This window comes from Selaginella moellendorffii, unplaced genomic scaffold (assembly GCF_000143415.4).
Source record: "Selaginella moellendorffii unplaced genomic scaffold, v1.0 SELMOscaffold_126, whole genome shotgun sequence".
Classification (NCBI taxonomy): Eukaryota; Viridiplantae; Streptophyta; class Lycopodiopsida; order Selaginellales; family Selaginellaceae; genus Selaginella; species Selaginella moellendorffii.
In genome coordinates this window covers 217,909-234,716 of record NW_003314387.1, presented here as the reverse complement: position 1 = coordinate 234,716, position 16,808 = coordinate 217,909, and the positions used below count along the sequence as shown (strand labels likewise).

The window sequence follows — 16,808 nt, the reverse complement described above, 5'->3', positions numbered from 1 at the left end:
CACGCCAGGAGTGTAGGAGGCATGCCAACTAGAAGCTTTCATTTAGAGTGTCTTATATGAAATGAACTTGATTTATTTATAGTGTGTAGTTTTGGTATGATTCATGACGGCCAAGCTGGCTTATGCCTCCCACTAGCGAGCTTGCAATCGCAAACTCGCGCTCTACACTAGCAGAAGAAATTCGATGCGTGACCGATGCCACCGACGCGGCAACATATGCCAGCATCCTCCGCAAGTGCTGCGTCGAGAAATCTCTCGAGCAAGCCCGGCTAGCGCACTCCAAGCTGCGCAAGAGCGAGCACCGGGACAGTCGATTCATTCAGAACTTGCTGGTGGAGATGTATGGCAAGTGTGGCAGCAGCCAAGATGCGTCCTTGGTGTTCGAGAGCATGCGAGAAAGAAATGTGGTGTCTTGGAATGTCATGGTTTCTGCCATGGCCAAGAACAAGCAGCACGCCCAAGCCATCGAAGTCTTCCGGAGAATGCTGCTCGATGGAACCAGGCCACACAAAGTAACGTATCTCAGTGCTCTCGATGCTTGCTCGGGTTTGAGCGTTGATATCGGACGACAAATCCACAGGCTTATCAATGAGAGTGGCTGTGATCAAGACTTGGCTGTGGCAAACAGCGTGATCAACATGTATGGGAGGTGTGGCGGGATGGACGAAGCAAAGATGGTGTTTTCGAGCATGGAGGTACGAGATGTTGTCTCCTGGAACTCCTTCCTCTCAGCATATGCCCGTAATGGGTATTCCACTCGAGTTTTGGGATTGTTTGAGGAGATGGATGTGAAGCCGGACAAGGTGACTTATCTTGCGGTTCTGGACGCATGCGCCACAATGGCTGCTTTGCAACGAGGAAAAGAGATCCACCATCGCATAGCTGTGGAGGACGAGCAGCTTCTCTCGGACACTATGCTTGGGAACTCGCTGCTCAACATGTATGGCAAATGCCACAGCGTGGACGACGCAGCTAAAGTTTTTGAGTCGATGGATGGTCGCAGGAGCGTTGTCACTTGGACAGGGATGATATCGGTCTACGCTCAAAACAGCCATGGCTGGGACGCTTTGAGATTGTTTCGAGAGATGGACCAGGAAGGGGTGAAGGCAAACGTGGTTACATTTGTGACGATCTTGGATGCTTGTGCCGATGTTGTTGCGCTAGAAAAGGGCCGAGAATTGCACGCTCGGATCGTCCAAGCTGGGCTCTCGAGCAACGTGATCCTGGGGAACAGTGTGATGAACATGTATACGAAGTGTGGGAGCTTGGAGGATGCTAGAAGTTTGTTTGAGATCCTTCTTCACGACAATGTGGTGGCCTGGAACACACTGATGACGATGTTTGTCAAGCATGAGAAATTCAGTGATGTTCTACACTTGCTTTGCAAGATGGACAACGAAGGCTTAAGGCCGGACGAGATCACTTATCTCAACGTTGTAAGCTCGCTGGAAACTCCAAACACTCCACTCTTTGATCGCGTCTTTGCGAGGATTGTCTCCGATGGTTTAGAATCCAATCTCTTCGTAGGTCATGCTCTTGTGAGCTTGTATTGTCGCAGTGGAAACTTGGAGCAAGCCAGGAAGATATTCGATCTAGTGGAGAGACGAGGAGTGGTGGCATGGACGGCCATGCTGTGTGGATATGCCGAGAGAGGACTCGGGAGAGAAGCTCTCCACCTTTTGAGAGAGATGGATCTGGAGGGTATAAAGCCTGACTCGGTGACTTTCATTGGAGCGGTGGATGCTTGCGCTAGCCTTCCGTGCCTTACACGAGGAAGAAATATCCACCAAAGAATCGAGAGAGTCTATGGGTCTCAACTCGACACAAACCTTGGAAACGCGCTTGTAAACATGTATGGAAAGTGTGGCAACTTGGTTCTAGCAAGAGAAACGTTCCAGTCGATGAGAAAAGATCTCGTCTCTTGGAATGCCATGATCGCAGCGTATGCCCATAACGGGCATGGCAGTGAAACCGTGGAGCTCTTGCTAGAGTTGAGCTTGGAAGGGATAGAACCCGACCACATAACTTTGCTGGGAGTGATTTTTGGTTGTGGCAATGCTGGGCTCTTGGAAGATGGGCTCGAGTACCTGACGAGGATGTGTGATGACTATGGATTGATCCCACAAATGAATCACTATGGCTGCATGGTTGATCTCCTTGGAAAGGCTGGGTGGCTTGAGCAAGCAAAAACTTTGATTGACCATATGCCAGTGCAAGCCGATGCAATAGCCTGGCAAGCTCTATTGGGTGCTTGCAACACGCATGGAGAGGTAAAACTTGGATCTAGAGTAGCCACGCAGGTGGTGGAAATGGTGCCAAGAGGTACTAGTACATATGTTCTCCTCTCAAACATCTATTCCAGTGTAAGAAAATAATAGCACTCAAGTTCGTGCGATTCGCAACCTGTAAAACCTCCTTTTTCATCCAGGGCTTGTGATGCTAGGCGATGATCTAGTGTTCGAAATCTTGTCTTGCTTCAAGCCCAGATCTCTTCCTCAAAGCCGCGCGCGTCTGCAAGCAATGGCATCGCCTTGCACACTCCCCGGAGCTCGGGGAGCAAAACTCCCAGAGATCCATGGTTTGGAGATCTGGAGCCATGGGTTGTGCTACAGTGTGGCCACCGCTTGCATATCCAATATCCAATATGCAACAGTTAATTTCTGTTGCTGGTATCCTTCACTGGACGCTCTCCTCAACAATCAGGCCAGGGAGCTTGATCATGGGTCTTTCTCCGTCGGTCCGCCGGGACACCGGTTTCGCCTCGTGGCGTGTTCGCTGGGGCTTGTGTGTGGGAGGCTGGAGGATCTGGACCAGACTGGTATGACTTCAGCTGTTGGAAATCCACTGACGAATGCGTGGAGAATTCTTCCCAAGGAGAAGCCGTGGGAATATATTTGCCAAGCTCGACATGGATTATGATTCGAAGACAAAGGCTTGGGGAGCTTATCATGATCCTGATCGTTTGATGTCCAACTCCATACTTCTAGGGATCATGTATTCGTGTTGCAACAGGTCATTGTCATGGAGGATTTACTTGACGAAGGACCAACACGTCGTGCTCTACCAGGATCGGCATTGGCATTTCTCACCTGAGAAAACTTTGACGAAGGGAATAAGCAATGTTACCATGGCATTCCTTCCTACCTTAGCCATGCCTTAAGACAATCTGGATGTATACTTCTCTTAAAAACTTTGATGGAGGGAGTAAGTTACATAACCTTTGGAGCAGATATATGAACAGTGTTAGTGTCGCAGACATTACCAACAAATACCCTAACAAAACCGTTGTTTAGACTTATATGATATAAATAGATACATTAAAAATAAATATTCAATACATTTCTTTTTTGTGTTTAAATTTTATTTTTCTGTTGAATTTCAAGATTTAGTTTCTGTGTTTTATTTTTAAAATGTGCTACTATAAGACACAACAGATATTGTGTTTTGTTTCATCTAGTTTCTGTGTTTTATTTTAAAAATGTGCTACTATAAGACACAACAGATATTGTGTTTTGTTTCATCATTTATAATGCTTAAGAGAAATATATGTCATCTATACTAAAAACTTTATTGTGTTTCAGTTTATAATTGTGAGAATTAAATTTTATCTTCATTAAAATGATATTATATTCTAGTTCTGTATTACATTTTAAATTCTTGAGAAAACCATATGTCATTCATATTAAAACCTGTTCCAGTTTTGTATTATATATAAGACACCACAACATTGTTTATAGCCCAAAGTTTGCTTTTAAAGAATGAAGAAAATCACATAACATATTGAGATTGATATTTAGTAAGAATTTTGAGTTCTATTGATTAGCTAAGGGAATCACAAAGATTATATTGTATTCCAGTTATATATATACATATACATATATGTATATATATATGTGTATATATATATATATGTATATATATATGTATATATATATATATATGTATGTATATATATGTATATATGTATGTATGTATATATATATATGTATATGTATATATATATGGACCATGGGACTTACACTAAAGGACTACTCCTCTTCTTTTCCACAGTCTGGGCCCTTGGGACAACATTTCGGAACACCGTGGCCCTACGCTCCATGGTACTCTCCCCGCCTTCCGCCTTTGGGTGTTCTAGCTATGGGCTTAGAGCGAGGTTCCGTTGAGCCACCACGGGCTCCTCAGTGGTGAGGAAGTCCTAGAGGACCGTGGGACTTAGTCGGCCATGGGCAGAAAGGGACTTGGTGGGGAAACGACTGTGGGACTTAGTGGTCGGGTTTGTGGGCCTCGATTCAGTGGCAATGTTGGTGAACACAAATCTAGAGAAGACTTACATATGTAGTCCTCTGGATTATCCTTACACTAGAGGACTACTCCTCTTCCTTTCCACAGTCTGGGCCCTTGAGACAACATTTCGGAACACCGTGGCCCTACGCGGGCCTCATGGGTACTCTCCCCGCCTTCTGCCTTTGGGTGCTCTAGCTATGGGCTTAGAGTGAGGTTCCATTGAGCCATCCAATATTCTGTAGTGACCAAGGATACAATCGGGTGGTGAGGAAGTCCCAGAGGACTGTAGGACTTAGTCGGCCATGGGTAGAAAGGGACTTGGTGGGGACCCAACCGTGGGACTTAGTGGTCAGGCTTCTGGCAATGTTGGTGAACACGAATCCAGAGAAGACTTACATATGTACTCCTTTGGTGTAGTGACCAAGGATACAGTCAACACTAGAGGAGAAAACCTTTGTTAAAACAACGGACTTGGTCGGGCTTGTGGGTCTTGATCCAGTGGCAATGTTGGCTGATATGTCAATGGTACCTTGGTCGAAGGCATGGTTAAGTGACTAAAGTAGTATGTATATGTATAAAAGTGTTCAAGAGCTGGCTCTAGTTCCCCCGGGAGATCGATTGTCCGATGCTCCCAGTCTAAGTGTGGGTGGCACTACCTACTTGGATACCTAGCGTGGCTCAACGGAACCTCGCTCTAAACCCATAGCTAGAGCACCCAAAGGCGGAAGGTGGGGAGAGTACCCATGAGGCCCGCATAGGGCCACGGTGTTCCGAAATGTTATCCCAAGGGCCCAGACTGTGGAAAGGAAGAGGAGTAGTCCTCTAGTGTAGTGACCAAGGATACAGTCGGGTGGTGAGGAAGTCCCAGAGGACTGTGGGACTTAGTGGTCGGGCTTGTGGGCCTCAATCCAGTGGCAATGTTGGCGAACACAGCCATGGGCAGAAAGGGACTTGGTGGGGACCGGAAAAGGGATATTGGGGAAGGCGAATCCCCATGTCTATAAGCATTCTAAGGATGCTAAGGAGTGGATCTGGAATGATCACTCATGGACGGATGGCCCTATCCTTGAGAGGTGGGACTGTGATGCAGGTGGTGTTAGACCACCAGTGTGACCAAGGTGAAGGAGCATGGCCTTAGTGTATCAGGCTGATATGTCAATAGTACCTTGGGGTGTCGGTCATGGGATCAAACACGTGGAGCACTTGGACCAGGTGCAAAGGTTGAGTGGCGGGAATGCCATTCTCGAGGCTAGCAAGCCCAAGTCCAAAATAGGACTTATGGAGGTTGTGAGAGAGACTCCTCCAAGTGGTCGGAGGCATGGTTAAAGGACTAAAGTAGAATGGAAAAATTAGTCACTTACAACTTGGTATCGGAGCTATTCCTTAGTCTGACTCTTATTGGTGGCCAAGTATATCACCACTTGTATTGGAATTGGAAGGTCTTAGATATGGACCTATCCTGGAGGAGTAGTATGGCGAGAGGACATAGCTCTCTACTCAAGTTCATGTGTGAACTTGTGCGCGATGTGGTGGATGGAAAAGGGCCAGTAAGATAACGACTTCGGGATCTTGGGAACGGTATAAAGTTTCCCTCAAAGAGTTGAGGATGTGATCCGGATGAGCGTTTGACTCAACAAACTAGCTAAGGTAGTTGTGGTAAAAAACTATAGTTGGGATCATGAGAAAGATGTAGACTCCAAAACAATAAAGGAGTCACAAGATACTCCTCACATAGTTGAGGCTGGTGCTCATGAATTTGAGACCAGAATTGATGACCATGAGAGGTCAAGTACGGATGAGGGCATGAGCTCTCGAAATGATAGCTAAGGCTACCTTTTATAAATGCTGAAAAGAACCCAAGGAGTTTGGGGTGTGCTCAAAAGATGAGTTGGTATTCTCATCATAGGGATGGATAGCCCTAAGGGGCAAAGGTATCCCACAGAGAACGGAAAATAATGATGTGTTGGAGTAACATTTGCAAGATGGTCTTTATGAGTAGGACATGAATACATGAAGTTGTATTCGAGTGAGTTGGCACCTCAAAAAGAGGACCTTACGGGTCGTTAGTTTAGCAAAGTTCAAAAATGCTGGATGACTCAAGTGGGGTCAGGGAATGGTCCTAAGGGATTGGTTGAAGCATTTGGACTGAGGTGTATGGTGCCCCATAAGGTATGGGGAGGATCATAAGATCCAAGTATGAGAACAGTAGGTATCTCATTGATGGCAGAATGTGCCATACTAAAGTTGTGGGAAAGATATTCCCAGAAGAAAGCAACTTTGGACCAGATTTGGATGCAAACTCTATGGTGTGGTGCTAACGAATAGTTAGCATGAGGAACAATTATATTGGTCTTGGCAAAAACCTAGACACTAGTAAGTAGTGTCATAAGGATAAGCTCGTGGGGCCGATGGTGTGGAGACACCAAATGTGCCAAGGCGTGATACCTTGAGGTTATGTTGGTGGGTTCATAAGAACCCCTTGCTAAGGGAATCCCAACGGAAATGGGAATGGCATAGCTTAAGTTGGAAGGCATGTAATAGAGTGTGGTGACCAAAATAATAATAGAGGTGTGGAAGCACCAGCAATGAGTTGTAGGACTTGACAACTATGAGGCAATTAAGCAAAAGGTGCAAGATAATTAGTTAAACTGGTAGAGGGTAGCTACCCAAGACTCCTTAATGGCATAAGGAAATTAGATATACCTTTATGGGGGATAAATTGCTTATGTTACAATATAGTGAGTCAATGTCATAAAAGGGAATGCTCATTGTCAAAGAGGCCATCATTTGGGACACCTAAACACTCTAGAACACCAGGGGGTGGTGTTTGATGTCGCGAGAGCAATAGATAAAGCCTAAGGGACTAAGTCCCTAGCGAATGATGGATAGAAGGTGCTATTCAAATGTCCAAGGTTGCGGAGACAAGTGAAGACTATCTACTCGAATTGGACAAAGCCAAAAATGGAATTTTGGCAAGGCTAGTGATGGGCATGTAAAGGCCCATAAGCAACAACGTTAATCCCGGTGTGTGGGATTATAAGGTGAGCATACCTGGATTGAGGAACCACTCCTTAGAATATTGGGTAGGTTCATCCCTAAGAATACTTGTTAAGGCATAATAGAAAGTGCAAAGCTATCCTCCTAGTCTGGAGGAGAATGACCGAAGGAAAGGTGTAAAGCCAAAAGCAAGTAGTAAGGGGATAAAACCAAACTATAGGAATCAAAAGGCATAACCAAGGGTGGTTATGCCAGTTGGGAGTGGAGAATCAAGTGGGGGCTCAAGGGTGTTGTTACTAGCAATTGTGATATCATGGAGAGTCTACAATATAGAATTGTCCATGTTAGACCATATGGCAACTAGAAAGCTTGCGTAAAGAGAGGCCTTAACAAGCTAAGAGACGGAGTTCCTTCAAGGTTCCCAAAAACGATTCTAAGTAGCTTAGTACTTAGAAAGGCCAAGTGTAAATGATTCATGGAACGCGTGAAACCAGAGTGGCATAGCAGAAGTGTGGTCTTGAAGCTTGCCATAAGGCAAGGCTATCAAGGTTAGGGAAGTAGCTCCCGAGTGTTCAAAAAGAGGGCTTTGAATGAAAGTCGATGGTCAAGGACTTTCACATTTATGCATGAACCATGTTACAGTGGTCAGAGGACTTGCCAAGCGAGATTGGCAAGTCAGGGGAACAAATACCCTAGTTGAAGGTGATAACTTCAAAAAGGGTGGGCCATGGGGCCAAGCATGGAGGAGTCCATGCATGATCACAGACGTGTCAAGTGAGAAGACTTGGCAGTGTGGAGGAACTAGGTTCCTAAGCTGTGATCTATAGCGCGCTTTGAGTATAAGTTGGTGCACCGGCGTGGGGAGTCACACCAGGCATCCTGGGTGATGCCGTCCGTAGATGCATATACGGAGGTTGGGTTCGAGTCCCGACCCTCTAGTGCTTGGGTTCGAGTCCCAAATTATTAGGGCGTGGTGATGGTTTGGAATACAAGGACACTCATTTTTTGGTGGTCATGGACTCTCAGTGAGGAGACTGGTTTGGGCACACTACCAAGCGAGGGATGCCTCGGAGTCGTGATACATGGTTAGATTGCTTAGTGTGGCTTGGCATATCTAACTTAAACACTTTGGTGCGAGTGGCACCAAAGACGTGGTGAATGAAATGGGGACACCCAGTCTCAGTTGCTATGGACCCTTGGTCGGAAGGGCTGTCTTGGGTGCACCGCCAAGTGTGGGGGATGCCCCCGGGGTCATGGTCAACAAATTAAAGGTCTGGAAGACCTAGTACTTATTGGCAAACCTGTTAAGATATCAAGATTAGATCACTAGGTGATTGCAAGGCTAAACAGGGATGAGGTCCTTGTGAGGTTAAGGAACAAGGTTCCTAGTTCAAAACGTTGATTTGAACTATTGATAATGGTGTGGCTTGGTCAAGGGGACCAAGTGGGAAGAACACCTAAGGGAAATGAACTACAATAATACAATGGTATTGTGAGTTCAAGAGAGTAGTCTCTAGAAGGGACATATGGGAGGGTCACAAAGTTGGGCCGTGGAAGGGGCCCATAGCAAAAAATGCTAAAGAGACCTACTAGGGGTGAGCACCCTTTAGACTTGGCAAAGTGGAGCTTTGTCATGAAACCAAAAGAATACTTCAAGGAGGGAGGTAGTGATCCTGTGTTGCTTGATGCAACAATCAATGGATAGGAGGAAAGGCTAGTGTAAGCTCCTAAGTTTGGACTTCCCGGAAAGTCACCCAGCCCAGTACTATTCAAACCCAAGGACGCTTAACCCCAAATATCCCAAGACCCTTAACTGATTGGAAAAGGGGGTGCACTCTTGTTCATGGGCCCTTTCCCTCTATATTTGAACCCCATGGACCGTCTGTTGAGTTGTTTTCTTTGGTTGCTTACAGCTAGTGGCCAAGTTTAGGCCATAGAATTTAATGGGAGGAATCCAAATGGCAAAGTTAGCCAAAGAACACTAATGTGTTTGATGCTAACGGATTGCGGGAAAGGAAGTGGACTTCCAAAGATAAATTCCCAAGTGTTCCAATTTGGCGAAGTAAAAGCTCCAAGTGAGGAGCGGCAAAGTGGCCAAAGGATAGGGCTGTGGACAGCCCTGGCATAAGTGATGATAATTAGAACGTAGTGCCAAGGGTGGCAGAAAATAAGAAAGAAGATGATGGTGCCCTTAAGTATAAAATTTCCTAGGATAGGGAAGTGGACTTGCACAATATGTGCAATGCAAGGTGTCAAAGGCACCTAGGAAATTGACTCTGAGAGTCAAAATTAAAAGTTCCAAAGTGCAAAGGCTATGTCGATGAATCTGCGACTACTCGAGAGTGAATAGTGGAATTGAGTTATAGAAGGAGTTTCTAACGGGTTTAGAGAAAACTGAACCAATAAAAGAGAGCAAACCACCACAGGTGGCCAAATGAGTCTATACGTTAGAAAGATTATGCTCCTTAGAAAATGGACAAGGCATGGTGAGTCTTTGGTGTCAAACCATAGACAAACATTGGCTGGGTGCCAAGGATGAAAATGGTAATACATGCGGGTGTTACTTTATAAAAAGGGTTTACTGTTCGATGAGGACATTGAACTTCGTCTATGGGTGGAGTTGTGAGACACAAAATCCCTAGGCCCTAAAGTGGAGCCGGAAAGGGTGCCATGTGGTAGTGGCCGAAGCAAAAGCCAAACGAGCATAGCACGTTTGGACTAAAAGCTCTGACTTGGAAGGTCGAGAGTGGGAGTGGAACTCCCAACAAAGTGCTCGAGGAGCGAGCACGAGGCAACCAATAAGCAAGGCTCCAAAAAGGGACCCAAAAAGGACCAACACATGACACGTGGAAGTGTCCGAGATGGATCTAAGATGGATCCGAGACAGAGTCCGAGACGGAGTTCGAGATGGGGTCCAAGATGGAGTCCAAGACGGACCCGAGATGGAGTCCAAGATGGACCCGAGTTGGAGTCCGAGATGGACCCAAAGTGGAGTCCGAGATGGAGGACGAGACGGAGTCCGAGATGGACCCGAGTTGGAGTCCGAGATGGACCCGAGTTGGAGTCCGAGATGGACCCGAAGTGGAGTCCGAGATGGAGTCCGAGACGGAGTCCGAGATGGAGTCTAAAGTGGAGTCTGAGATGGAGTCCAAAATGGACCCGAGATGGAGTCCGAGATGGACCCAAGATGGAGTCCGAGATGGACCTGAGATGGAGTCCGAGATGGAGTCCGAGATGAACTCGAGATGGAGTCTGAAATGGACCCGAGATGGAGTCCGAAATGGAGTTTGAGATGGAGTCTGAGATGGACCTGAGATGGAGTCCAAGATGGAACCGAGACCAAGACCGAGTCTGAAACCGGGACCGTGACTGAATCCGAGTCCGAGTTCGAGTCTGAGTTCGAGTTCGAGTCCGAGTCCGAGTCCGAGTCCGAATACTAATACAGGCAGTTGGGTAAAAGCCCAAAGCGATCGTCCTCCGGGGGGGGGGGTTTGGGGGGGCTGCGGGGGGGTTCCAAAAGTATAGTAGGGAGAGTGTGGGGGTTGGAGCCCAATGGAGCCAATTTGGCCAGGAAAGGCTAGTTTGGCCTAGGAAAGGCCAGTTTGGCCCAGGAAGGCCATGCCCAATGTTGGGTGATGAACTGACCACTGGGAAGTCCAAGACTAGAGTGAATACAGACTGACAAGTGGGGTAGCTTGGTGAAGTGTTCAAGAGCTGGCTCTAGTTCCCCCAGGAGATCGACTGGCCGATGCTCCCAGTCCAAGTGTGGGTGGCACTACCTACTTGGATACTAGGCGTGGCTCAACGGAACCTCGCTCTAAGCCCATGCCTAGAGCACCCAAAGGCGGAAAGTGAGGAGAGTACCCATGAGGCCCACGTAGGGCCACGGTGTTCCGAAATGTTGTCCCAAGGGCCCAGACTGTGGAAAGGAAGAGGAGTAGTCCTCTAGTGTAGTGACCAAGGATACAGTTGGGTGGTGAGGAAGTCCCAGAGGATCATGGGACTTAGTGGTCGGGCTTGTGGGCCTCGATCCAAAGGGACTTGGTGGGGACTGGAAAAGGGATATTGGGGAAGGCGAATCCCCATGTCTGTGAGCATTCTAAGGATGCTAAGGAGTGGATCTAGAATGATCACTCATGGACGGATGGCCTTGTCCTTGAGAGGCGGGACTATGATGCAGGTGGTGCTAGACCACCAATGTGACCAAGGTGAAGGAGCATAGCCTTAGCGTAACAGGCTGATATATCAATGGTACCTTGGGGTGTCGGTCATGGGATTGGACTTGTGGAGCACTTGGACCAAGTGCAAAGGTTGAGTGGCGGGAATGCCATTCTCGGGGCTAGCAAGCCCAAGTTCGATATAGGACTTATGGAGGTTGTGAGAGAGACTCCTTCAAGTGGTCGGAGGCATGGTTAAGTGACTAAAGTAGAATGGAAAAATTAGTCGCTTACATATTTTAACATATTAATAGCCTAATGCAAGGATATAAGTACTCCACCAACTAGTATGGTATAGAGTTTGGGTATAAACCCAAGCCAGATATAGGACAAAAATAAGTATGTAAGTGGGAGTTAAACTATGCCTCAAGTTAATTGCCCTTGCCCACTTAACTATACATTTGGAACTCCCCCCGCCCCCCTCGAGGAACCATGCTTTAGGCTTTCACCCCAATCTCAGTAGTTAGTCTCAGGGACAATCATAGAACTTACTAAATATAGAATAGCGTTACATTGGGAATTTAGAGGTAAGAACAATACCATCATATTCAAAATAATCTCTACATTTCATAAATATGTTCATAAGGGTTAGGGCCTCTGGCTTCTCTCTTTATATCACTTACATGCATAGATATATCATTTTTTGTAAGTTGGGTGATACCTAGAGTAACAAGGGTGACTCTATTGGTCATTTCCTTATTGGTAACAGTTGAAAGGTGTTTGAGTTGTAATGCATTTGTGTTAAACAAAAAAGTTACCCCCTAACTTATTTAAGTTGGTGCATTTCTTATAAAGTATGAATATCGTAAACTTTTTTAGAGTTGTTCCTTTGGTGGTGGTCTAGACTAGAATATGCATTTGTATTAACCGAAAACCCAGATTCAGGGGACTCTAACCTTGAACCTAGGGCTACATTAGAGCTATAGATTTGATATTGCATAGCATATACAATTCATTAGCATATATTAGCAATTAGAACCACCAGCCTTTTAGGGGGGGGGGAAGGGGGAATTCGAGTTGTGGATCCCTATCTCCATTCATTGTTTTTATATCAATATATAATACTCATTCACCTAGAGGTTAGGCCCTTTCCGCGTTTTTTTTTCTCATTAGTAGTAGATATCTAGCGAAGAGGAGTATCTATACCTCTTCATTTGGCGACCACAATGGGATGCAAATGAAAAGGTATGGATACTCCTCTTCACTAGATATTTACTGCTAATGAGAAAACAAAGGGGGGAAAGAGCCCGATCTCTAGGGGTTGAGAGGGAAAGATGGGTGAATTGAGTGCTATATATTGATATGAAAACAATGAATGGAGATGGGGATTCATAACTTGGATTCCCCCCCCCCTTTAAAAGGTTGGCAGTTCTAACTACTAGCATATGTTAATGAATTATATGCTGTGTATAATCAAATCTATGGCTTCAATACAGCTTTGGGTTCAAAGTTGGAGTCCCTTGAGCCTGGGTTTCAGCATTGATGAAGACATTGATCTTCCCTAAGGGGGGGAGAGTGTTGTAAATGTGATTATGGGTATTAAAAATTACTTGTTAGCAAGTCTTTTTAGATATTCTTCTTTTACTACTATGATAGTAAAAGGTTAATATTGTTAAACCCTTTATTAATCTCCACCCAAACTAGTTGAGAAAATGATTATCATGTATGTACTTATGCAAGATAAACATAAAGTAGAAACTCCTATATATTTATTGTTGAGCACACTTGGCTCGGTATGAAAAACTCATATAGATGCTAGTGAGGAAGGAGGAGAGGATGAGGCATACCCTCCCCCACCCCCCCCCCCCCCCCCCTCTTTCTTATAGAGAATTCACTTTTTTATTTTTATTTTTTTTAAAATTCTAGATGGGTTATATAGTTGATTCTAGCATGCCAATCACAAGATGAATTCAATAGAGATAACATCTATAGAGGAGAATGCCTCATATATTTTGGAGACAACATATATTAAATTGTGTGTGCCCATTTGCAACTTTTTTCACCTTGAAAATAAAAGCTTTTCTTAATAATCAACTCCCTTGTTCCAAAAGTATGAAGCTAAGGATTTAGTTTTGAATTATGTTAGAGTTGGGACTATAGATTAGTAGTTGGATTTGAGAACTACTAAAGAGGCCTTTCAAGAAAGTGTTAAGAGCAACTCTTACTCTCAAAAGGGTGGCTCAAATGGAATGGTGTCATTAATCTTCACTCCTTTCTAAAGGGTTTATGCCTTTCCTTTGGGATGGAGAAAATGTTTCCCTTAAATTAAGAAAGGCTTGGGATTTAGAAAGTGTTTTGTTATATGAAGGGAATTTAAAAACTTAAAAGCACTATTGTGCTTAAGTCATGGATTCCTAAACTCTCTCTTCTAATCCCCCTTTCTGATATAGATTGAATTTAATGTTTGGAACAATAGATAACACCTTGTTAATTGTGCAGTGAATAAAATCAAATAAAAGTTGGTATAATAGAAGTGAACCTTAGGAAAAGAATTTAATTATAGCCAAATCAAAGATGATTGGATAAATAAAGTAAGTTGACAAATTGACAAAAGAAAAATTTATGGCTTATAGACAATGTTTGACATGACCTACTGTATTATATGACGCAATCAAGATAGATATATAGATCTGATTGAAAATTTCATGTTGGGAAGTCCAAATTAGAAAAGAATTGAAATATAATCCACCATCTGGTTCAATGAGTAATAATGAGTAATATTTAACAACAGTCTGATAAATTGCTTCTACCCATTAGTCTGAAGTTATATTTGCCCTAGGTGAGAGCTAATCCAATAGCCACTTTTTTCCTGTCTCCTCTTGCCATTCTCACAATGTTGCACTATAAGATTATTTTGGTATACTTTTCCAATCAAGCAGCTGAAAATTTATATATACACCAAGCCTATGCAATTCACATGAGTGAGATGGCCATGCCATGGGTACTCTTTATAGTTTAGAGGAATAAATATGGGAATGTTTTCCATTCTATATTCATTCTTAACTATATAAGAGCCAATTGTTTTACCATAACTTGCCTCAGAACTGCGAGCCACCCATTATCTATTGTTGTAGATATGACTTACTCTTACCATCCACAACAATCACCAGGTCCAAATCTCCACTCAAGCTTAGATTAAATATAGTTTAAAGAGATTTCCGTAAGAATGGTCAATTAGTTGACAAAACGGACCAAATTTCCTAAAGAATATTCATTTATCCTTTTTCAATCCCAAGAAGAATATCGAGAAGATTTTGGCCGAGGGATGGAGATATATATCCCATGAGCTGGGAGAATCGAATCGATAAATTCTTGGAACCCTTGTTCTAGGGGCTGGATGGAATGGGGGGCAAATGGAGCTTGGCGACGGGCGCCTTGCGCTGGGAGTGATCCAGGGCGATCCAATGCCAGCGGCAGTGGATTTCTGCGTTGTCGAGGCTAGGGCAATCACGAAATGGATCGATCGATTCCAGTGCGAGCGCGATCCAGGTAATCTCTCCATTTTACGCAGCTGTAGAAGAAAACAAGGAAAAGAAAAAAGAGAGAGCTACAGGCCAGGCCAGACAAGACTGACAAGCGAAGAGGAAGATTAGATAGATAGAGATAGCAAAGGAAGGGATGCAAATCAATGCCATTTCACGCGCTCCGAGATGGAAGAGTAGGAACACAGTGCTCTACTGGAGTAGCAGTAGCAGTAGCAGTATCAGCGTCAGGCACAACAAAGGTCTGGAAAATCACAGGAATTCTTCTTTCTCCTTGTCCAGGTATGTTCTCGGGATAGATAAAACTCTTGCTAGAGGCCGAGAGGGGCATTCCAAGGCAGGGATCCAAATTGAGCCATGGGAAGCTCGCGCTTCTCTCCTGCTGCTACATTTCGATTCGCAGCAGCAGTGGCAGCAGAGCTAGCAACAAGCCCGCAAGGCAGTGGCACGAATCAGACTAGTAGCGAGAACATCAACAACACCAGCAGCGTTCCAGCTTCGTTCCGGCCGAGCATCGCAGTCATTGTGGGAGTTCTCACGACGATGTTCTCGCTCACTTTCCTACTGCTCATCTACGCTAAGCACTGTAAGAGGAATCCGGGTGGAGTCTTTGGAGGTGGTGACGAGCTCCCAATGATTTTGCCGCAAGGTCACCAGCAGCAGCAGCTCCTTTTCGGCCGGACCGACACTGGCATCGACTCGGCAGTGGTGGAAGGGCTTCCGACGTTCTCCTTTTCGTCGCTCAAGGGGAACAAAGACGGCCTCGAGTGCGCTGTGTGTCTCTGCAAGTATGAGGAGCGCGAGATACTTCGGCTTCTTCCCAAGTGCAAGCACGCCTTTCATGTCGACTGCGTCGATACTTGGCTTGGATCTCACTCGACGTGCCCGCTGTGTAGAAGCCATGTTTCTGCCGAGGATCTCCTGGTGGTCGATGAGATGATGCTGCTCATGCTCTCCTCCAGGAGGAGATCACTGGATCAAGTTCCTCAGCAGCAGCCTTCGAGAAGTTCTTTGGATATCGACATGGGATCGGCTCACGGTACCGGCTTCCAGATCTACATCCAGAGAGAGGACAACGACGAGCCGGCCTATTCCTTGAATGCGGTGGCGGAAGAGTCCGAATCCTCTGGTTTTGTTGCGGCGAGCTCTACTCCTCGAGAACCGGCTAGATCAGATCATGGCTGTCTGCGGAGAGTGGGTCACAGGATCATTGTCTCAGACGTGTTGCTACAAAGGAGATGGAGTGATTTGGTTCCGTCGGACGTGCTTTTCCTCGGCAGCTCACAGGCACTCTTTTGTCCGAGCGTAGAGCACGCGAGTTTCGCTCACCCCAAGCAGCCTTCCTCGCTACTCAAGAGAGCTTTGTCGCTTGGAAGAAACGTAGACACGATGGGCAGTACTCGCTCGTCCGTGGTGTGCTCCCAGCGGTGTATGTCCGAGATGACAGGACTGGACAGGCTACACAACAGCTCGACGTTGTTCTCCAAGAAGGACATCCTTGCTTCGAGTACCCGGCATCAAGTTGACGAGCACGAGGAGGCTAGCCGAGTGATGTGGAGGTCCATTGCCAGAAGGACTCTCAACTGGCTGATGAGAAGGGAGAGCAGTAGCAGCAGGATCATCAACTCAAGCACGACTTCTTTTCCGTGGGTCGGAGGAGGGCCTTACAAGCATTCAGTGACAACAGGAGCAGCAGTATAGCAGCGTCAGCAGCGGGATTTAAGTGATGGACAGTGGCGAGTCACGCAAGGCACAGGAAAATTCCCAGGAGCACGTAGAATAAGAAGAAGGCAACAAGAGAGATGAGCTCAGCAGGCAGTGGAGTGGG

General features: G+C 45.6%; 2 protein-coding genes across 2 annotated transcripts; both read left to right on the top strand.

The window, feature by feature from the left end:
* Positions 1 to 109: 109 nt before the first annotated feature.
* LOC9645220 (pentatricopeptide repeat-containing protein At3g09040, mitochondrial) lies at positions 110 to 3,141 on the top strand. The gene is made up of 2 exons (XM_024665690.1): positions 110 to 2,385; positions 2,456 to 3,141. The coding sequence occupies exon 1, from the start codon at positions 123 to 125 to the stop codon at positions 2,373 to 2,375; it is 2,253 nt and encodes a 750-aa protein (XP_024521458.1). The 5' UTR covers positions 110 to 122; the 3' UTR covers positions 2,376 to 2,385; positions 2,456 to 3,141.
* Positions 3,142 to 14,725: 11,584 nt separating this feature from the next.
* LOC112342974 (putative RING-H2 finger protein ATL12) lies at positions 14,726 to 16,693 on the top strand. Its single transcript, XM_024665694.1, has one exon. The coding sequence runs from the start codon at positions 15,338 to 15,340 to the stop codon at positions 16,679 to 16,681; it is 1,344 nt and encodes a 447-aa protein (XP_024521462.1). The 5' UTR covers positions 14,726 to 15,337; the 3' UTR covers positions 16,682 to 16,693.
* Positions 16,694 to 16,808: the final 115 nt, after the last annotated feature.

What these genes read in the sequence shown, in the direction of transcription:
- LOC9645220 (XM_024665690.1), top strand. Translation starts at nt 123, where the DNA reads ATGCCTCCCACTAGCGAGCTTGCAATCGCAAACTCGCGCTCTACACTA.
- LOC112342974 (XM_024665694.1), top strand. Translation starts at nt 15,338, where the DNA reads ATGGGAAGCTCGCGCTTCTCTCCTGCTGCTACATTTCGATTCGCAGCA.